The sequence below is a fragment of the Balaenoptera physalus genome (genome assembly GCF_965194825.1).
Source record: "Balaenoptera physalus genome assembly, chromosome: 2".
Lineage (NCBI taxonomy): Eukaryota > Metazoa > Chordata > Mammalia > Artiodactyla > Balaenopteridae > Balaenoptera > Balaenoptera physalus.
In genome coordinates this window covers 12,681,338-12,704,671 of record NC_138883.1, presented here as the reverse complement: position 1 = coordinate 12,704,671, position 23,334 = coordinate 12,681,338, and the positions used below count along the sequence as shown (strand labels likewise).

Sequence of the window (23,334 nt, the reverse complement as noted above, 5' to 3'; positions counted from 1 at the left end):
GGAAGACTCCTCTTCTTTCCTGGCAAGGACTCAGCCAATGATGAAAAGCCATGGACTCTTTGTTTATGGTAGCCCTCCCAACTTCCTTTTCCTCTCTGTAAAAGTGTTCTCCTTTGCTGGCAGGCGGCGACTTGCACATGACTCACCATGTAGCCAACCCCAAGTTGCAATCTTCTGCTGATCCCAAATAAATCCATCTTTCCTAGAGAAATATCTGGCAGTTTTGAATAAAAAATGCTGTTTGTCATATCAGTAAACAAAGGACACTGCCATCAAGCTGCCCCAGACAGTGAGCCGAGGGAACTCAGGACAGAGACAAACGGGCTGCACCTGCAACGGTGCACCCAGAGAGAACTCAGGATGGGAAAGCACGGGATACTGGCCCCAGAGAGCTGAGGTGCACATCAGAGGCATGAATTCAATGAGCCCAGACTCTTGCATCTTCCCACACACAGAAAAGTACTAAACTCCTTGAGATGCCTGGTTTTCTTTGGTTAACAGTAGACTTTTGATGTCCTGACTACCTGGTCTTCTCTGCAACAACCCCTATATACCCTGGCTCCTCCCTTACCTCTTCAGGGCAGTCCCTCGGAACTATCTGAGAGGCTGTCTTCTGGGCTTGAAATCCTCAGAAAACCGCTGAATAAAACATAATTCTCAACTTTTATGTTGTGTATGTTTTTTCAGTCAACACAGTCTATTTATTTCAGGTCAACACTCTTTAATACATTTTTAAGTCTTAAATCTGTATTTCAAAATGGACAGGTACTTCATATATATCCACTTTTCATAATTCTTTTCTCAGTGTTTTGGCCAGAACTTCAAGCATTTGAAATTTATTGTTGAACAAGAATTACAACTAACATACCAGAAGAACACTAGGAGGTATCTGCCACAGTTAATTTTATGTGTCAGCTTGATTGGCCAGGGAGCCCAGATTAAACATTACTTCTGGGTGTGTCTGTGAGGGTATTTCCGGATGAGATTAGCACTTGCATCAACGTGGGTGGGCATCTTTTAATCTGTTGAGGGCCTGAAAAGAACAAAAGGCAGAGGAAAGAGGATTTGCCCTTTTTTTTTTCCTGCCTCATTGCTTGAGCTGGGACTTCTCATCCCATCTTCTCCTGACCTCAGACTGGGATTTATACTATTGGTTCCTCTGGTTCTCAAGCCTGTGGACTTGGACTGAATTATACCACTGGCTTTCCTGGGTCTCCAGCTTGCATGGCAGATTGTGGGATTTCTCAGCTTCCATAAATATAAGCCAATTCCTCATAATTAAAAGAAAACTTATATCTCCCTCCCTACCTATCTTCTATTGGTGCCATTTCTCTGGAAACCCTAATACAGTTGACCCTTGAACAACACAGGTTTGAACTGCACAGGTCCACTTACATGCAGGTTTTTTTCAGTGAGTACATTCGCCAGTACCACATAATGCAAGGTTAGTTGAATCTGTGAATTCAGAACCACAGGGGGCCAAATGTAAAGTTATACTCAAGTTTCAACAGCGTGGGGGGTGGTACCCCTAAGCCCCATGTTTTTCAAGGGTCATCTGTGAACATTCTCACAACTACTGTAGATACAGACGTTTTATCTGGAACTTCCTTCAATACACCCTACCAATCAACAAAAGTAAACATACAGCTTTGAAATATCCATTACTGCCATAACATAAAGAGTTGAAATTTATTGCAAATTTCTGAAATCCTTCATAAAGAAACAATTATTTGATTAAACAAACAGTGGAAACTTTTGTTGGGAAATATAGTTTCTGTACATTAGTATCAGAGAAATTCACATAACTGTATTCAAACAGAAGATCAGTTTAGGTTATTTTCAGACCACAATTATGTAACTTACGTCAAAATCCCACTGGTTCCCTCTGAACAGTCTGATAAGAGCTTACCTGATATACTTCAGTGGTAAGTTCTCTAGTTCTGCTAAAAAATCATACAAAACCAAACAAAAGCCAAACAGAGATGTTATGTTTTGATATGGACTGCAGCTATTTAACTGTATTAATCTGAAGACTTATAAATAAATACACTGTTAGGGATTAGCACTGTGCAAACTATCAGCTATCAGTGTGAGCTCTCCATGGCTTTCTCTGGTTACCAAGTATCATTTTGGTTCTCTCACTGTTATAAGTGGGTAAAGGTCAAGAAATGCCAAGTAAGTACAAAGAGAAGTGATATTTTTGCATAGTATCTCATTTTTTATTACCAGTTTCTAATGTTTTTCTCATAACATGAGTAGCTATTAAGGAAACAATAAGAATATCACCTGTATTCAGTACCTCTTCATCTGAAAAAGGCTTAAGTAAACACTAATTAAAATATCTGGGATCTTAGTTGTCAACACTTCTCTAACTGAAGTCTTTTAAATAAAAAGGTTTTCTTTTAATTTTTTTATTTACCTAGGATTCTAAGGCATACAAGAAACCAAGAAGTCATACCTTTCCTTCAAATTATACATTACACACATATTGTAAAAATATTGAAAATTAAATAATTAGAAATTGCATTAAATACATGACTACTTATAATAAATTTAGGAATTGAAAGCATTACTAGAACACAAAAAAACTGCTCAAATAAAATTCTAGATTTTTTAAAACAATAAAGTCTGTTACTTATCTAAAAGCCAGCACACTTCCTTCTTTGGTAGCTATTAAAATGGTTGTGTTTGCAGAGGATTTGTAGGGTAGTGAAACTACTCTGTATGATATGAGTGGTGGATACAGGTCATTTATGTATTTGTCAAAACTCACAGAATGTACAACATAAAAAGTGAACCCTAATACAAACTATGGACTTTGGGTGACGATGTGTCAATGAAGGTTCAGTGATTTTAACAAATGTACTACTATGGTGCAAGGTGCTGATAGTGGGAGAGACTGTATAAATGCGGGGGTAGAGGGTATATGGGAACTCTCTGTACCTTCCTCTCAATTTTGCTGTGAACCTAAAACTGCTCTAAAAAACAAAGTCTATTTTTTAAAAATCTTTTAAAATAGTTGCCATTTGTCTCAAAGATTCAAAATACCACCACAAAAGATGATTTTTCTCTTGAAAGTCCATGTGAGTACTCACTAATATGCCATTTTTCACAAATCTAAAAAAAAACATTATTTCAAAATGCAGTGTCAAAGAGTACCTGTCAACATCCCCGGTATACCATAAACTCTAGGCACCAGAAGCCAAGGGCATGTAAAGTATGTACATTTAGTAGCTTGAGGAGGTGGTACCTAGGAAAAGGGGAATTAGTGTTTATTTGGGAAAATCTTAATGAGATACACAGAACAAGAAATGAAAAAGGCATGCTTAAGTTACAGCAAAGTATACTTGTGGCCTAAAATATCACTATCTATCTCTTGGCATGTGTGGTACAAGGTAAGAGAGAAAGAAAAATGGAAGATGAAGCACTTAGTCTACCCATTAAGAAAAATAAAGTCACTACTTTCCAAGATCAGGGATGGTGTTATTGGTTTCTCCAAACAACTGTGCTTTTTGGTCATAGCTCGTCTGACCAACTAAACTGAAATTATCCCTACATACTGAGTTGTAATGAGTACCCGAGAGAAACTGCAACAGAAAATATTTATTTGCTACATAATGTTATCATGTATGGCCACTTTTAAAATACAGGAACATATTCTAATGTTGTGGATTATAGAACAAGCAATTTATATTTAAAAAACTAAAAACAAGGAAGTGATTATCATAAAATATTAAATTTGCTATTTAAGCTCATTTAATTCTGCTAATTAGGATGGGCCATATGGATGATAACCTTATTTCAACTCCAGTTAAAACAAAGAGGATGTGAAGGAGGAAACATAGCAAAATGTGTGTACACTGGGTTTCCAATTAAACTTCAACCTTCTGGTGTTTTCATTTATTCTTGCCAAAATGTAGTTTTCTATATCTGAAGTTTCTTAGAGATAAATAGCTTACTAAGTGACAATGTGATGACTTAAGGGTAAGTAATGATAAACACAGGCCACAAACATTCCCCAAATGAGAAGAGTTGAAGTGGTTCAATTCATTGCTGCTTTGAGGGAAAATATGTAGCGAGGGGTTAAACAGTGGAGTTAAGATCTAATCAATCTTGACTAGCACTGAAATAGTGGTAAAGTCTAGTACTAACAGAGACTTGATATAGTGGATTTTGAATATCTATGTAAAGCTTTAAAAAGCCTATAAACATAATATAGCAGCAACTATCTATGATTGATATTCCCATTGACGTTATAATTTATTTAGTTGCCCTAGTAATACTACCCATTTATTTTATTGTCTATTTCGGCCCGTTTTAAAGCATTTCCTTTACTTTGGATATGTGGTAAAATTAATCCCATTTTTCACCAAGTTTGATTTTCTATTAGATCCATTATATACTATAATTATGGCCTCCATAAATAAATTGATAAATGTACTGATCTGTCTCTTCAAATTGGTAGCAAATTGAAATCATAAGTCTTCTAAAAGAATGTCAAGTTTGTCACCAAATTAATGTGCAAGGTCTTCAAGATGGATTTAATTTGTGCCACTTGATAACAACCTTTTCTGGATTTGTAACTGTCTCTTTCCACTGGTTCGCTGCTTCAATGTCATTACTGTCTTCACTTATCCAAATCTGTAAAGGAACAGTACACTCATTTAACTTAACACAATAATGGTAACTGAGTTCAAACCATTAATTACTCTTACGAATGAAAGACAGCTGGATGTTTGGTTTACATATTTTCAACTAAACATCTTTCCATTTTTCCAAAAGTTTGATTTCTCTCTTTGAAACTTGATGTTAAAACACTTAACCTATTTAGTCATTGAAGACTATCTTATATGACCCAATTCAATTTAAAAATTCAATGTGAGATATTACAAAATCACTTCCTCCAAAACAGTTATTAGTATCCTTTCTTTTTCAATAAATCTAGGAGCTCAACTTAAAATTGATCCCAACCACTCAAAAACATTTTTGTAAAGATTAATTGAGACTAATCATGATTTAAATTGATTGGTAAGGAATGTGTATTTTAAGTACCTTTTACATTAAATAAAACTGTAATTTTAATTGAAATCTAATAGTCATTCTTCATAGCCAACAATTTCATTGAACCTATCACTTATGTAACTTTAGATAACAGATGTGAATGAACTTGGGAAAACTGTAAAACATTTTGCAAATATAAGATATCACATTGTATGTTATGTATCACGGAGACAAGGTGAACAAGGAAACAAAACAACCTGAATCCTCAACTCAGCTACAGCACTAACAAATGCTGTTACTTTGGAGTTAACTTCTTTGAGACTCAGTTTCTAATTCTTTTAAATAAAGAAATTGTAGCAGGGCACTCCAAAAAGGTTTGGTTTTCAAACTTTTTTCTCTAAATTTCTTGGTCTGAAGAACTTTTCCTTCAAATAAAATCTTACAAAACACCCCAATATATGAAACAGATAACATAAGAGTGCTTTGGCGGATAGAGAAGTGGGAGACCTTGATTCCACATGTGCCTGCCCCACCATGGTGGCTCCTGAGGCTACCACAGGAGCCAGAGGGAACAGATGGCCAACAGGAACCTTCCAGAATTATTATTCTTAACTAAAATCTCAACCGAGAAAGTGGAATCACCAAAAAAGTTATCCTGAAAATCATCTGTCAGGTAAATCTATTCCATTCATACATGGTAGCTGAGGCTTGACAATATGCGAAAACTTTAACTGAATTCATTTTATAGGCCTCACGACTTTGAAAAGTATGCTAGTTATACTAGGTCTTGAGTTCAAACTCTTTTCCAAATAAGAATAGATGAAGAACAACAAAACTATAGTATTTTTGACAAATATTTTAGGTAAAATATATGAAGTGAGTCAGAGTTAGTATCAATCTTTGAAAATTCACATATAATTTGAAGATTTCAGGTAGACTGCTAATAACATCTTGTTGTCAAGTAGAAGCCTTTAAACTAATAATACAGATTTTGGAATTTAAATGTGAGTCAAACAATTGTAATTAAGACAAAAGATACTGGACAGCTACCAGTAACTCATTTAGAGTAAACAAAGAACTACAAAAGGAAACAAGTTCCTGTAGGACTGGCAAGTAAGCAAGTGTTATGTTGTCTTATACAAATTACTATGAATTTTTCAGATAGATTAATCCAGATGACAATACTGACTAAATAATATCACAACCACTGTTAAAATCTATGTTTTCTAGGAATTCAAATCTAATACAATTCAGCGAATAGCATACAGAGTTAAACATTAAATTGAACATGACACAGAATAAAGTAAGTTGGATACCTTAAGTAAGCCTAAAGAAATTTGATTGAAATACTTAGTGTTCCCTCCTTCACAAGGAATGAGCCAGGAGTACTGAAAAACTGATCTTTCTTACTGATTTTAAAGCTGAAAAGCTCAGGAGAAAACTTATTTTAAGATAAGAAGCCTGACTCTCAGAAATTCCAACTATTTTTGTATTAAAGCAGAAAGTCTGACAAGATTTGATTTTTGTGGTAACACTGAATTTTAATTTATGATGAACAATTTTACTCTATTCAACCTCAATTTTATCCTGTATTCCCTTTGTTAACCAACTGTTTAAACGCAAAGAAAATTGCAAGGAAGGAATATGAGATAAAAACTCCCTACTAACCTGCCCCACAAAGTGTCTTCTTCCTACAGAGCTTCGACTGTAAAGCTTAATGAGAAAAATAATTTCTTTTTCATTTTGTATAAGTGGAAAAATCATAGTCTCTCCCCACTTTACTCTTCCATTGGAGGCCTTCAATAAGCGTGTCTTCTTCTTATAAATCAACTCTCCCAAGCTAAACATTGCCACCTTCACAAAAAAACCTAAAGAATAAGAAATTTTGATAAATAAAAAATTTTAAATGTCATATAAAGAAATATATCCATATATTGTCATAAAAATATCAATAAGCTACTTTTAAAGATCTGATGAGCTACTGCCATAACAGAAAATATCTCTAGTAAATTTTATAATTATTATCATAATTTATAAGTAACTACTCTAACCTTAAATGAATTTAATCTTCCTCTAACCTGAATGCCCTTAAAGACTGGAATTGCAGACATAAATAACAATCAGCAGCAAAGGAGTACGCATTGATAAGGATTATACAAAAGAGAGGTGCCAACTCTTTGGAGAGTTGGAGGAATTTATTTCACAAATTTATATAGGTAAAATTCTTTGCTTGAGACTCCGGAAGTTAAACATATGCCCACTAGAGGAAACCTATTCTTTAAATAAATTTGAGATGTAGAGCTTCCAGTAATGGTAGAATAGCTTTTACAGACTAATCTCTCATAGATGACAATTATAAACTCTGGGGAAAATATTAAAAACAACTGTTCAAGATGCTAAACACTGACCAAAAGCAGAAAGAAACTAGAGGAGAGTCAGCTCTTAAAAGATGAGAACTGCACTAAGTAAAATTCAGGTTTATACAGCTTTTCACCTAAGCCTGCTCCCCAGTCTGACATACAGTGCTTACAACTCGAGCAAAAAGTGCAGTCTGACTAATTTGATAAGTGATGGTATAGAGCTGGGGCTGCCAGACAGCAAGAAAGTAAAGAGAGAGCTTCCAGAAAGGAGGGAGCCACAAAGTAAGAACTGAGGCTGACCATTATTTATAAAATGGAGATCACTGGTAATCCTGATTAGCAGTTTTGATTAAAGGAAGATACCTGTTAATGTAATAAATTGCACTGTTTTGTCCTTGTTTCCTAGAATTAACCCTATATAGTCTTGGTAATTTAACTTATTCTTTTAATGCCAACTTGGACTTTACTTGCTTTTTATTTTATGATTTTTCCATCTATCTACATAAGTGATTGTAGTCTATAACTATTTTTTGTGTATGCTGTCCTTTCTGTTTTGATAGCAAGAATATGCTAACCTCATAAAGTTACTTTTTCCATCTTTTTTTCATGCTGTGGAACAGCTTATATAGAATAGGAATTATATGTTCCTTGAAAGTTTGGTAGGATCTGCCAGTAAAATCATCTTGGCCTCTGCTTTTATTAGAGGCAGTTCTTTAACTACTTTTACATGGTTATTGTTCTATTGATTCCTCCCTCTTCTGGAGTGAATTTCAACAGTTTTTTTCCTTAGAAAATCATTTATTTTATATAGCTGTTCAAATGAATTGGCATAGTTATAATTGGTATTGTCTTCTGTATTTATTTTTATAAATTTATTTATTTATTTATTTATGGCTGTGTTGGGTCTTCATTGCTGTGCGTGGGCTTTCTCTAGATGTGGTGAGTGGGGGCTACTCTTCATTGCGGTGCGTGGGCTTCTCATTGTGGTGGCTTCTCTTGTTACAGAGCATGTGCTCTAGGCACGCGGGCTTCACTAGTTGTGGCACATGGGCTCAGTAGTTGTGGCTTGCAGGCTCTAGAGCACAGGCTCAGTAGTTGTGGCGCACGAGCTTAGCTGCTCCACGGCATGTGGGATCTTCCCAGACCAGGGCTCGAACCCGTGTCCCCTGCATTGGCAGGTGGATTCTTAACCACTGTGCCACCAGGGAAGCCCTCATTTATTTTTGAATATCTTCTGAGATTCAAAATTGAAATTATATCCTCTTCCTTGTCTATGTTTTCTTTATTTTTTGCTTGATCCAGCCTACTATAGGTTTGTCTATTTTAATATTCTCTTCAAAGAAAAATCTTTTGGTTTTATTGATTTTGTGTTTTTCTTTGTCCCCATATTTATCAACTTCAACTTTACCTTTAATTTCTACTTCTACTTTCTTTTGTGTTTGCTGTTCTTTTTCTAGCTTCTTGGACTGTGCTCAATTGTATTTATTTTCAGTCTTTGTAGTTACAGTGGACATCCATTGCTTCTACCTACCTCCTGATATTTCCTCTTCTTCTAGGAGGAAAGAGGAACACTCTTAGTCCTACTCTTAGCCCTTTAGGTAGGACTGACCTCAAACCTCCCACTCTAGCGGCAGCCATGTGAACCAGCCCTAGACAACCAAAATATCAGAATACCTGGCTGTGCTCAAAGGCACAGGCGAGAAAGTATTTCGAGGTTTGTGTCTGATATTTTCAGGTTTTTTTAAAATTAAGTTTCTAGTTACCAGAGTATCCAAAAAAAAGGGTACAGACTTAGAGAGAGGATAAATTATCTAGGCTGGTGAAATATAGCTGACAGTCTTCTGGACACTCAACCTATATTAACTAATGAGCTAAATAAAGAATAGCACCAAATGCAAGAAGGTCACAATTGGGTAAGAATCAAGAGACCAGTGGATTAAGGTAGACACAGTGGCTAGCAATTTGAAATCCAATAAAGTAATTTTAAGTTAAAAGGTAAGTATGTAAGTTAACTAACAAAAGTAACTAAGATTTTAATCTTCACTGTAAGAAATGCAGGAAAAAACTACCTTTTACAAATATTTTCTGAAGATTCCACTTTGAACCACTTTGACATACTTACTCAAAGTCAGGGGTGTTGATGAGCTTGGAAGGTATTGAGCCTCAAGAATTTGTAACTGAATTCTGCTATTTACCGCTTGAAAACAAGTACCCAGTTCAAGTTCTGCATGGCAAACCTGCATATTAAACGAGTGTCATTTGCTAATCAAGAATAAAGTTTTGGGATATTTCAAAAATTTAAAAATAAAGAGCAAAGGTTAGAAATTTTGAAAGCACTGCTTTTTACTGACACACAAAGCTAAGTGTTATAAGAGAAGGTTAAGATAAATGTCATGGATTCTGTCAATATGAGGTACTTACTGACTTTCATAAATTCTGATAATATAAGTTACACATACATACTGATTCTTCAAAATCAGGGAGACCAAAAGACAATTCAAATTAAAAAAAAAAAAAAAATTAGGGCTTCCCTGGTGGCGCAGTGGTTAAGAAAGAATCCACCTGTCAATGCAGGGGACACAGGTTTGAGCCCTGGTCCAGGAAGACCCTACATGCCACGGAGCAACTAAGCCCGTGCACCACAACTAAGCCTGCGCTCTAGAGCCTGCCAGCCATAACTACTGAGCCTGCGCTCTAGAGCCCCCATGCCAAACTACTGAAACCTGCGTGCCTAGAGCGCACGCTGTGCAGCAAGAGAAGCCACCGCAATGAGAAGCCCACGCACCGCAACAAAGAGTAGCCCCTGCTCACCGCAACTAGAGAAAGCCCACACGCAGCAACGAAGACCCAACGCAGCCAAAATAAATAAATTTATATATAAAAAAATTAAATTCCTAAACAGTTTTACTAGAGAAAATGTCAGTGAAATAAACACCAAAAGAGCATATTTTCGAAAGACTTAAATGTAGTCATTTGAATTATTTTTTCAGAATGTATGAAATATGATAAAAATGTTATATATGAAACATATCATTATTTCTTCATTTGTAGAAATCAGAGGTAGTGTTACCAAAATCAGAAGACAAAGGATTACTACAATGAACAGATTTGTGGATTAAGAGCTGAATTACTATGCTAAATGAAAGCAAGCCAAAGATGAAAGTTGGCGAGAAGGAAGCTAGCGAAAGTGATGAGGCAGTAAATAAAAAGGAAAAGGTCAAAGAAAACCTGAGGCAAACAATATAATGAAGGAGATTTAACAAGGGGGAAAAGCTAAAATGTGCTCTTCAGTATTGCTAAGAACAGAAGAAAGTAATTTGTCTTACACAAGCCAACCTATTTACATGGATTCCAGCGTCCTTGGAGTGAAAAATAAAAGAGAGAAACATAAAGTCGGCCAAATACAAAAACATTACTGTTCACATGATGAAAAGAGTAAGTATGGGATTAAAGAAAGAACATAATGTTAACAGATCTCACTAGGGCGCAGCACAGACTGACACAAAAGTCTTTGCTAGTACTGATTCCAACAAAGCCATAAAACAGCTGACTGATACTTCATCAAGCGGTTTATATGTGATAATCACGCAGTATTCCCCAGTAATTGACGCATGGATCATAAAAAAGAACCTTTTTATGTACATGCCATTGACTGAATCTTGTATATTTTCTTAATACAATATTCTGTAATGGTCAAAATGGCCAAAATTGGTCATGCCATAAGAAATCAAAAGATACAAAGCGAAAAGTGAATCACTTAAAAGTATAAAATCAACCGTTGAGGTTACACTCCCTCTTGAAAAATCTAAAATGATGATAAAAATTGTCTATTTTAGCAATAAATGCTCAATTCTAATAAATAAGTGAATGTACTGCTTTTGCTTTTAATCAGAATAAGGATGGATTAATAAATCTTTTTACATGAACTAATTTGGTATCCATATATAACACCTTTGCTGATTAAAAAAAAAAACGTTGCAGTCCTTGGCATTTTAAAAAATACAGTTATTTATTGATTACAAAACACAAAGGAAACCATGGATAACATTTTTTCATTAATTACTTTCATTATGGTTTTGTACCCATGATATAATAACACTTATGAAAACATCTAAAGGTGGCAAAACTTCTCTTAGTGTTATACACTTGTAGAGTTCACTCTCATAAAACAGAGCAGCATTTGGCAGTGGATTTACCATTTCTTACTTGCCAAGGCTATTTCATAAATTCAATTTATATTCCAAGATATTAATTCGGATCATGAAAAACTATTCAAAGTGGTTTTCAATCTCATAATAACCAAAAAATTAAAATTCTAATCAATTAGTAGGTATACACGCAGAGCATTTTTAATGAGCACAAAACTGTAGAAGATAAAAGATACGACCTCCATTCCTGAATAATGTATCATTTTTTAAAGAAAAGAGAACTTTTTGAGCTTCCTGGATGAAATGTTAAGCATAATTAAAGAAATCCCTTAACTGGTGATTTTTGAGAATATCTTCTTAGGGGGACAATACATAGCTGATAAAAGATATTTTCACATACTGAGGTATGGGGAAGTTATTCTGGCTTATACATGAGTTAACTTGAATTTTATGCTAACTAAAACAGCCTGTTTGTGGCCTATCAAGCATACATTGTACATCTGCTTTAATTATTAAAGAAAAGGGCGCACTGACCAGAAGTAAAGAATGTCCATGTTAAAAATAAAGATTAAATGCCTCCCTTCCTGGGATGCCACTGCTGGTACTCCTTCAATGATAAGACTCCCTTCCCAGGTGCCAAGGCCATACTGACTTGCTGTGCACATAAGTATGTATGTATCCCTGACTTGTTTGATGTTCTTTGTTCTGACAAGATATAAAACTGCTGAAAACCATGCTTCTCCAGAGCAGTTCCTCAGAGTTATCCGAGAGGCTGTTTTCTGGGCTACAGTCCTCAGTTTGGCTCAAATAAAACTCTTTTCTATTCCTATTATAGACTGTTTATTGATAATTTTCTTCGACACGGTAAAGAGAGCTAGCTGTGGAATCAGAATACCTCAGTTCAAATCCTGATTCCCCAACAACAGGCTATATGAACTCAGGCAAGTGTTTCAAGGTCTTGGTCTCCACAATAGGGATGACAAGAGCAGCAAGCTCATAAGTTCGGTGTGAGCATTAAATCACTTAGGACCAAGTCAGTCATATGCTAAGTTTCTTCAAATATCAGCTATTTCTTCAGGGAAACCTTATGTCTTCCACATTATTCAACACAGAAATTTGAGTTGTCAGCTAGTTGTTAAGGTCAAAAACTGTACTCAGGAAATTATTAGCTCTATATGAAAATTCTGCTGTTCATGATAAAACAGTTGTCAGTGTGAAGGATGGGTATGTAAGTCTGGCTCTTTCAATGTCACAATTAGAATATCAATTTTCCTCCTCAACACAGAAAACAAAGCATATTATTCTTGCTTTTAGCCAATAATAAGAAACATTCACACTCAGTAATATAAATTCACTGGTCCAATATAGCCTGAAAGCCCTTCTTTCAAGCCATCAATCTTTGTATCCCTAGCATGTGGCATACAACAGATAGACAAATGTTTATAAAACATCTGATATGCAAAATATAATTTTGTAGAAACTGTGCCATAATCATTCATTCAGATTCTCCAAGGCAGATTAAGATTATAATGTCTCAATTCCCCAGAAAATACATTTGCTGAGTTATCTTCTACTATACTCTACTAATTTTTAAAGATTTAATCTATTAAAAAAACCCAGAAAACCCATGAGGCAGATTACTGCCCTAGAAAATCTCAAGGCTATTGCAGGAGTCAGATATGCAATCATAATAAAATGCTGTGTTATAATAATATTAAAAAAAAAGATTTAATCTATGAATTATCCATTTAAATAGTAATATGTGCCTTTTGTAAAATATGGTTACAGATTACTGTCTACTAAGCTAGTAGTAGATGTAAATGATAAACAAAGATGTAAGTGATAAACTCCTGTCACAGTTAGAAAACAAATTTGCTATACTTTAACAGAAAATAACAATCTAATTTAGCATGCTTTCATTCATCATTTATTCTTTCATATCAACCTACATACAAATATTCAATGCCAGGAATATGACGGGCTCTTACTATGGGCACAGTAAAATATGAAGAAAAAAGATGGAAGCTCAAGCCTTGTTTTTTTTTAAAACAAGTAACTTAAATAATTCTAAGTTATAATAAATGCTATAAAGAAAACACATTTGGTATGGAGACAGAAAATAATAGACAAGAAATAACAAGATTTTTCAATTCTTCTTGATTAATCTTTTGTTCTTTACTTTTTAATCCCTAATTTCCCCTCAATTCAGTGGTTCTCAAGCCAGGCTACACATTAGAATCACCTGAGTAGCTTCTGAAAATTACAGATGCCTCTGGCTCACTCCTCCCCAAATTCTGATTTAATGGTTTAAGTGTGGGCTTCTTTTTAAAGCTCCCCAGGTGATTCTAATGTGTAGCCAGGTTAAGAACCACTTCAAGCACCTTAAATATTTTTGAAAGCAGGTAAAATATAAATCCTATGTAAATTTAAAATCACATATAAGTTCAACCTTATAAAGCGTTATGACTGATTTCTCTCTATATATTATCCTGACACAGAAACTACATAATTAAATCATTAGGAATTTCTAAACAACTTAAACAGTGTTCAGCTGGCTAGTTGAAAGAAGCAACTACTGGGTCTCAAAAATCAATCAGCACTATAGATAATGAAGTTCTTTACAAAAGGACACCAGCTGTAAGATCCTCCATTCTACCCAATTTATGGACATGGTGCTTACTCATGATTAAAACTTTCCTAATCTATTTCAAGGCAATCTCTCATTGAGTTTGGAGTTTATTGATTCTGTCTTGCTTTTCCTAAGTTATCAGCTACTAAAAAAAAAAAAAAAAAAAAAAAAAACCTAAAAAATTTAAAAATTATTTAAAATTATTCACTTAGGGTTATTACATTGAAGTATGAAACATTAACTAAACATGTACTAGGAGAAAGTAACCCTAACGTTATTTTCCAACGGAGAAAGAAAAGGTGCTCTGTTAACATTTTATCAGCTTTAAAAAAATTTATTAAATAATGACATAATTACAACTTTTTTACATTACATTTATGTTACTATTGCTTCTTGAGAGCCTTCCTGATCCTTTAATATATTCTAGTTTTCAAATTATACTCCAACAAACAAAAATTCATCCACTAAATAATTCTAAGTGTGAAATACTTTACATATTATATCACTTACAGAAATTTTTGAAGGTGGTGATATATCCAAAGAGTAATCCATTTCCTGTGTGCTAAGAGTTCTGAGTGATAGTGAGCATTCTCCAATAGTTTTCTTCCTAGGAGTTTGCGTTTGAATCTTAAATACAAGTCTTACAGTTTGTAGACTGTGCAGTTTAATAGCAAATACAAACGTTTCCATAAATTCAATAATCTAAAATAAAAATCAAGAAAATATAAAATATGTTAATAGAATGACTGAAAAAAGGGTCATATACCAATACAAAGTAAACAAAAATAACATTTATAACCTAGGAAAGGCAAATTTAATGTTTTTACAATAACAAAAAATATTTTTTAATGAAAATGAAAATGAGAATGGCCATGACTTGCTTTTCCAAAATTTATTCTGGATACTGCCCTTCTTAATTTCACAAATCCTTTTAATTACTTAGTCATGAATTTAGTTAATATCAACACCAAGTTCACCAGAATACAGCTTTTTCCCTTTTCAAAATTAGGTTGCTCTTCATCTTTGGTTCTGGAGTATCATTCCTGCTATTCACCACACTTCTTCAACAGTTAATGAGAGTACTTCAAGAATCTCATGCAAGCTCTCACAGTAGGCAAAATCTAATTTGTTCACATTAATAAGAGACTTGAATTATTTCTTTAAAGGAGGTATTCTTTGTCTAATGTTCTTCCCATCTAATTTGGGGTTCATTTTATCCTTTAGTGATGTTTGTTCCACTCTTTCCTATCTGAAAATCGATATCCTTGATAGAGAAGACAAAGGGAAATGTAAGTTCCAAGTTCTACCTTCTCTCATAATCTTCCACTCCAGGCAGCAAGTCAGTGTTTTCCATGCCCAGACTATTTTCAAATGTTCTTTTTATTACTTTTAATATTTTTAAAACCTTGGCTTACTGTGACCTAACATCTTCTTGACACTAGACTGTTTTTTGCTTATAAACTTCCTAACATCAATATTTTAGATACTGTGCCCAAATGTTCACTTTTACGGTAATCACTTATGTCTGTGTAGTCAGAATTGTGTTTCTCAGATCCTCCCTACCACCTGAGCTTTCTTTTCCTTTCAATCTCAAGCCATAGATCACATCAATAATACAGTATGCATAAAATGTTTAATTTTTAAACTCAGATGCAGTGAGCTTACAAATGAAGTAAGTGTGCTGGTTTACATTTTGCCATAAAAGGGGACTCCTAAACAACTTGATAAATAATAAATTTTAAAAGATTCCATGCAAGTTTTAATATGAGAACATTTTCCCCTAACTTTTCCTAAGTTAGCTTAGTTTTATTTGAAAATCAAAAAGTGAAAGTGTTTAATTCAGTAAGTAGTCATCTGTGAGTATCAGGATTAAAACCAGAGTTAAGATTTATTTCCATCTCGACTTTCTACAATGCATATTTTTATAAAGTGAGATCCTAATATTTACACATAAATTTTGATTACTGCTTTTTCACTTATTAAGAACATTTTTCCATGTCCTTAAAAACTCTTCCTAAACATTATTTTTCATGGCTGCCTAGTATTCTATCACATGGTGTTATGGTTTGAATTGTGTCTCCCCCCAAAAAAGATGCGTTGAAGTCCTAACCCCCGCTAACTCAGAATGTGGCCTTATTTGGAAATAGGGTCATTGAAGATGTAATTTGTGAAATTAAGACAAGGTTATACTGGAGTAAGCAGACCTCTAATCCAATATAACTGGCGTCCTTGTAAGAAGATAGCCATGTGAAGACACAGAGACACATGGAGATGAAAGACACGTGGCCATGTGAAAATGAAAGCCAATGATTAGAGTGAAGCCAAGGAATGACAGGGATTGCTGGCCATCACCAGAAGCTAGGAGAGAGGCATAGAAGAGATGGAACAGATTCTCCTTCAGAGAAGGAACCAACACGGCTGACACCTTGATTTCAGACTTCCTCTGAAACTGTGAGAGAGAAATATTTGTTGTTCTAAGCTACCCAGTTTGTGTTACTTTGTTAACAGCACCCACAGGAAACAAATACACAAATACATGATATACCAAGAGTTTTCTCAACCATTCCCCTATGGGAAACATTTAGATAGTTTCCAACTTTTCCTCTATGAACAAAACTGCCAAGAATACTTTATATATATTTTGTTTGCATCTTAGATTATTGCCATGAAGTAGATTCCAAGTAGAAACACTATGTTAAAAAGTATAAATATTTTAAGGTTTTTTTCTTTTTAAAAAAAATCATTTATTGAAGTACAGTTGATTCACAATGTTGTATTAGTTTCTGATGTACAGCAAAGTGATTCAGTTATACATATATATATTCTTTTTCATATTCTTTTCCATTATGGTTTATTACAGGATACTGAATATAGTTCCCTGTGCTATACAACAGTAGGAACTTGTTGTTTATCTATTTTATATATAGTGTTTGTATCTGCTAATCCCAAACTCCTAATTTATCCCTCCCACAACCCCTTTCCCTTTTGGTAACCATAAGTTTGTTTTCTGTCTGTGAGTCCATTTCTGTTTTGTAAATAATTTCATTTGTATCATATTTTAGATTCCACATATAAGTGATATCATATGATATTTGTCTTTCTCCTTCTGACTTACTTCACTTAGTGTAATCTTATTTTAAGGTTTTAATGTATATTGCCAAGATAATTTCCAGAAAGTGTTATGGTCTAGAGTGCTTGAAAAATTTTCCTAATTTTAATAAGCAAAAAAAGAAAGAAAAGAGAAAGCAATATGTAATTTAAATTTGTATATCTATGAATACTAGTGAGAGTAAATTTTTTTCATGTTTATTAGTCATCTGAATTACCTTATTTTTAAATGATATGCTCTTGTAGAAGTTTCATTTGTATGGAAAAACACTAACCATCCAACCCATATCAGAAGACAAAAATGAAGATATATTTAAAGTGAAATCTAGAATCTATAAAACAAATTCAGGATCATAAGTCTTCCAGTTATGATCACTGAAAGTATTTAAAAGAAGTTAATTGTAATCATGCAATTATTTCTCAAAGCAAAAGTGGAGTGGGGGGAGAGAGGATGAAAATATAGACACATATATTTATATAAGAAAAGTAAATACAAGAAAAGTAAAGAGTTTCATTAGATATTACTCATCTTCTATATATTTTAGTGATTAAGATTTTCTTTTTATATACAATGGAATATTACTCAGCCATAAAAAGAAACGAAATTGAGTTATTGGTAGTGAGGGGGATGGACCTAGAGTCTGTCATACAGAGTGAAGTAAGTCAGAAAGAGAAAAACAAATACAGTATGCTAACACATATATATGGAATCTGAGAAAAAAAAAAATGGTCATGGAGAACCTAGGGGCAAGACAGGAATAAAGACACAGACCTACTAGAGAATGGACTTGAGGATATGGGGAGGGGGAAGGGTAAGCTGTGACAACGTGAGAGAGTGGCATGGACGTATATACACTACCAAATGTAAAATAGGTAGCTAGTGGGAAGCAGCCGCATAGCACAGGGAGATTGCTCGGTGCTTTGTGACCACTTAGAGGGGTGGGATAGGGAGGGTGGGAGGGAGGGAGACGCAAGAGGGAAGAGATATGGGAACATATGTATATGTATAACTGATTCACTTTGTTATAAAGCAAAAACTAACACACTACTGTAAAGCAAATATACTCCAATAAAGATGTTAAAAAAATAAATAAATAAAAAATAGGGGCTTCCTTGGTGGCGCAGTGGTTGAAAATCTGCCTGCCAATGCAGGGGACACGGGTTTGAGCCCCGGTCTGGGAAGATCCCACATGCCGCAGAGCAGCTAGGCCCGTGAGCCACAGTTACTGAGCCTGCGCGTCTGGAGCCTGTGCTCCGCAACAAGAGAGGCCGCGACGGTGAGAGGCCCACGCACCGCGATGAGGAGTGGCCCCCACTTGCCGCAACTGGAGAAAGCCCTTGCACAGAAATGAAGACCCAACACAGCCATAAATAAATAAATAAATAAATAAATATTTTTTAAAAAAATAAATAAATGCATCTTAATATTGGACAACGAAATATCAAGTATTTCTGAGGCTCAAAACGGTCTTTAAAAAAGCAAGGGGTACATAATTTGTAGTTTCCCAAAAATAAAACACTTTCTTATTCCAATTCTTTACATGGGTTAAAGTGACAAATAGGAGAAAAACATAAAAAGATATTCAAACACAAACACTTACATTAGAGCCTTCCTTGACTGAAGATTTGAAATGTACTGGTTTGGGCAATGTTAGTATCCCTTTTACAGAAATAGTAGGATTATCTCCATAACTAGAGGGCCAACTTAAATCTCTGCACTAAAAAGATAAAATAAAAATACAGTTTGAGCTTTACAAAGGACTCTGACAATACAAATATTTGATACATTTCTTGAGTTAATGACTTAAATAAAAACTATAGGGCTTCCCTGGTGGCACAGTGGTTGAGAATCCGCCTGCCAATACAGGGGACACGGGTTCGAGCTCTGGTCGGGAAGATCCCACATGCTGTGGAGTAACTAAGCCCGTGAGCCACAACTACTGAGCCCACGTGCTGCAACTACTGAAGCCAGCATGCCTAGAGCCCGTGCTCCGCAACAAGAGAAGCCCCCACAACGAGAAGCCCACACACCACAATGAAGAGTGGCCCCCGCTCGCTGCAACTACAGAAAGCTTATGCATAGCAATGAAGACCCAACGTAGCCAAAAATAACAAGTAAATAAATTTATAAAAAAACTATAAAAGTAAACTTTAGTCTACTGAGATCTTCTGTTTCATCTACATTAAAATAATCTGACAATGTTTTAGATATCATATCAATTTCCTTCTTGAGGTTAAAAGCAAACATATTTCCATCATATCTATATTTTCTTTAGATACTTTATTAAATACTATTTTCTGTAAAATACTATAGAACCCTAAATTCCAAAGAAGGTATTGACCCATTCCCTAGAAGAAAGCAACAGTAGATGCTTATAATTTATAGTCTAAATATTCAATTATGTAAGAAAAGTTTGTATTAACTGTATTCACTTACCTGTAAAACTGTGATCCAGATCTGCTCTACTGAAGAATTATAAAACATTTTCACATTTAATCTCCCCAAATCTCTTTCATCTCCTGATAGAGTAATTGTATCTGAATTGTAAAAGAACAAAGATGGCTGAATTACTATGCAATCCTTCCAATCCAACTGAGCTTTGATACAACCGAATTTTAAGAGCACAACTGAAAACTGCTCTAATTACTTTTTAAAGTTGTCAATTTATTAAGACAAAAATCACACTTCAGTGCTTTTATTGAAGTGCTGGGGGAAGATATACTATAAAAAGTACCTGGCTTAAAAACTTAACCCAATTATAACCTGAAGAATTTAAGTTAAAACTAAGAAAAACTTTCCCAAATAACACTGATATGGCCTTAATATTGTATGCTTCTGGAAATTCCCTCACTAACATACTTTAAAACAAACGAAAGATATTTAATTTTAAAGATGCCTTTATGCCTGAACACTAAAAAATGGACCATCTGATCTGAGTATTCATATGCAGATAACACTGACAACACAGATATAATCATCTAGATTTTTTTTAACCTTATCATAACTACATTCAAAATACTATTGGGTAGAAATAATTCCCTTAAGAATATAAAAGTAGAATACTTTATTCCTTACCCAGGCTTCTGTTACTCCCCTGAGAATTTTTCCTTGAAGAAGAACTACTGGGCATACTGGACAATGAATCATGTCTCTACAAATAAAATTCTTCTTTAGTCAGATGTTGCATATCAGACTTTAAGGATTCTGAAACTGATGCCCCAATACCCACCCTACTATCAAACTGAGTGCTAATCATTCTGACAGTGTTACTGGTCAGAATTTTTCACTTTTAGATAGTAAAGGGGGAAAAGGTTTTCTGTGTGTGTGTTACCAGGAAAATAGTAAATATCTTACTAGGTAATATATGGGAAAGCCTTTGCTGTTTTTGGTTTGGTTTTGTAATAAGGAGGAAGAGATTACTGTTTATATGTCATACTTGCAAATACTAATGAAAATCAGAATATATTTGGAAGTGCCCTGTTACCTAAAAACCTATAAAGCAGCAGTTATCAAAGCATAGTCCCCAGGGCCAGCAGTACCAGCATCACCTGGGAACTTGCTAGAAATACAAACTCAGGCCCTGATGCAGAGCTATTGAATCAAAAGCTCTGGGGGTGAGGCCTGGCAATCTGTATTTTAACAAGCTCTTCAAACAATTCTGATGCACGGTAAAAAAAAAATGGTGCTATAAAGAATTAATTCTGCAAAAAATTAACTCAACTGAGGATTATTAAGAATACATTTCCATTTAAATGTATGCATATACATTCACATGGAAAAATGTCCACAGGTACATATAACAATATTTTCATAGCACTTTTATTCTCAGTTATAGGAACACAGGTGATTTGTCTTTTTACCTTGCTTAATTCTGTTTTCTGCTTTTTAAATAATAATCACAGTTTATTTTAAAAAAAACATTTTTTAAACATCAAAAAACTCAATTCTACTTCAAAAAATAGAAGAACACTGTGTTAATATTAATGAATAATTAAAGTTCTACATCTCAATAGAAATACTAATTTTTACTAACTAGGTAGTTATGTTCAATAAGGAAAGTCAAATCAATAAGCACTTTTAAGTATACCATTTTAAATTCCAACTGCCTCAAGACTGCCTCATTACATACCATGAGAAAAGTAAGATTCATAAAAGAACAAGGGAAAAACTATTGCCTTTTAGTATTCAACTGAGAGCTTCCTGAAATAACGCACATGGGAAATGCCAAGCGTTTATTCTTTAGCTATTAGGATTGATACATCTACAAAAGATACATAACATGTTGTTCCTAATGTAATTCACACATTTCTGAATTTTTAGCTTGAAAATAAATTACTGCATATAATTAAATTCATATAAATAATTTACCTGAATGAACTGCTGAGATGAACTTGTAAGATCAAACATAGACTTGCTTAGTCCAGGGGAATTGGGAAGTCTATTAGTCCTTAAGTCACAAACTAGAAAGGGACATAAGAAAATTACTTATTTTTATAGTAAAGAAGAAGAGGGACTTCCCTGGAGGCGCAGTGGTTAAGAATCCGCCTGTCAACGCAGGGGACACGGATTCGAGCCCTGGTCCAGGAGGATCCCACATGCCGCGGAGTAACTAAGCCCATGCGCTATAACTACTGAGCCTGCACTCTAGAGCCCGCAAGCCAGAACTACTGAGCCTGTGTGCCACAACTACTGAAGCCCATGTGCCTAGAGCCCGTGCTCCGCAACAAAAAGAAGACACCATAATGAGAAGCCCACACACCGCAACGAAGAGGAGCCCCCACTCGCCGCAACTAGAGAAAGCCCGCACACAGCAACGAAGACCCAACACAGCCAAAAATAAACAATAAATAAATAAATTTTAAAAAAACACACACATTAAAAAAAAGGAGAAACACTTAATTCTACTTAATTACCATGAACTAAACCTCTATAGGAAATATAGCATGAATATTATATGCAAATCTACTTAAGAGACAAAGCCTTCTAATCAAGTTTAAAAATTGCTTTTCAATTATTTTACTTTTGTTTGAAACAGAAACCAATACAAATCAAACAACACATTTTCACATCCACATCAAATATCAAGCAGGAAAAGTTCATTCTTTTTGCTTACATTATCCAATTCTTCATCCCAGAAGAATAATCTAAGAGGATGTAAGTCCTCTGTACTAAATGCAATTCAACTATTTAATGAGCACTTATTACAATATTGAATTCCATGTACTGTTATATTTCTAGTCTGTATATGTAGTTTCCTTCCTAAACTATAAGATCCTTGAAGAATGGAATTCTGTATAATAATTGTATAGTCTAGCACAGTGCTGAAATACATATTTAAATAAGTATTTCTACTTTATTTCAGTACCTCAGCCTGAATTCAGTGGTTGAGATAGCTATATATTTTTCCTGAATATCAGTGAAAATTTTGTGAATCAGATACGTACAGATAGTCTATAATTGATAGTTTCAAATATTAAACTAATGAAGATTGGTAATCATTTAGGCATTTTCTATTTTCTTTGTTTACATTTCTAATCTCATCATTAGTTTCTAAATTCATCATTTTCACTGAATAGAGCAGAAAATAAATAGAGCTAGTAAATACTTCTTGTAGAATATGAATGGATAGATGTTATATAAGATATGTGCAAAATCTAAAAATAAAATTTCTTTCGAAAAAGGACAAACAAAATGGAACTTGGAACTACCAATATACATAACTCATTAATCTTTCATTTTTACATTAGCTATAAACCACAGAGAAGTTATGATGTTTATCATATCACTTCTGAAGCCTGCTTTTCTTTTTATTTTTAAATTGTTTTTCATAAGATGAATCATTTCTTCCAGAATTTAGATTTAATTTGATTTCTACATTTGTTAAAGAGAAAAGACAAAGAGGAAAAAGTTTTTCATACCCGATCCATATCGTTTCGTTGTTTCTGAACAAGGAGGAAAGCGCCGACTCAAATCAGGTGACACGTGCTGATACATATAGAATGGGTTATATACATCATAGCTGGGTCCATGCTGAGATGAACTGGAAAGTTCTACCTTTCTAGCTCCAAAAGATGCTCTGGCAGATCC

The 23,334-nt window shown here is 34.4% G+C and overlaps 1 protein-coding gene across 3 annotated transcripts in view; it reads right to left on the bottom strand.

Annotated features, from left to right (window-relative positions):
• Window positions 1-1,665: 1,665 nt before the first annotated feature.
• Window positions 1,666-23,334, bottom strand: part of TC2N (tandem C2 domains, nuclear) — a 46,169-nt gene continuing 24,500 nt past the window's right edge. For 2 of the 3 annotated variants that reach the window (XM_082451365.1, XM_082451366.1), the window contains exons 4-12: window positions 23,166-23,333; window positions 21,616-21,707; window positions 20,323-20,398; window positions 19,684-19,784; window positions 18,848-18,964; window positions 14,649-14,840; window positions 9,484-9,598; window positions 6,670-6,869; window positions 1,666-4,641 (exon numbers count right to left, since the gene is read on the bottom strand). In XM_082451365.1, the coding sequence (XP_082307491.1) occupies window positions 4,531-4,641; window positions 6,670-6,869; window positions 9,484-9,598; window positions 14,649-14,840; window positions 18,848-18,964; window positions 19,684-19,784; window positions 20,323-20,398; window positions 21,616-21,707; window positions 23,166-23,333 (1,172 nt within the window). In that variant the 3' untranslated portion in view covers window positions 1,666-4,530. The remainder of the gene's footprint in view (window positions 4,642-6,669; window positions 6,870-9,483; window positions 9,599-14,648; window positions 14,841-18,847; window positions 18,965-19,683; window positions 19,785-20,322; window positions 20,399-21,615; window positions 21,708-23,165; window position 23,334) is intronic. The other variant, XM_082451367.1, reaches the window with a different exon arrangement.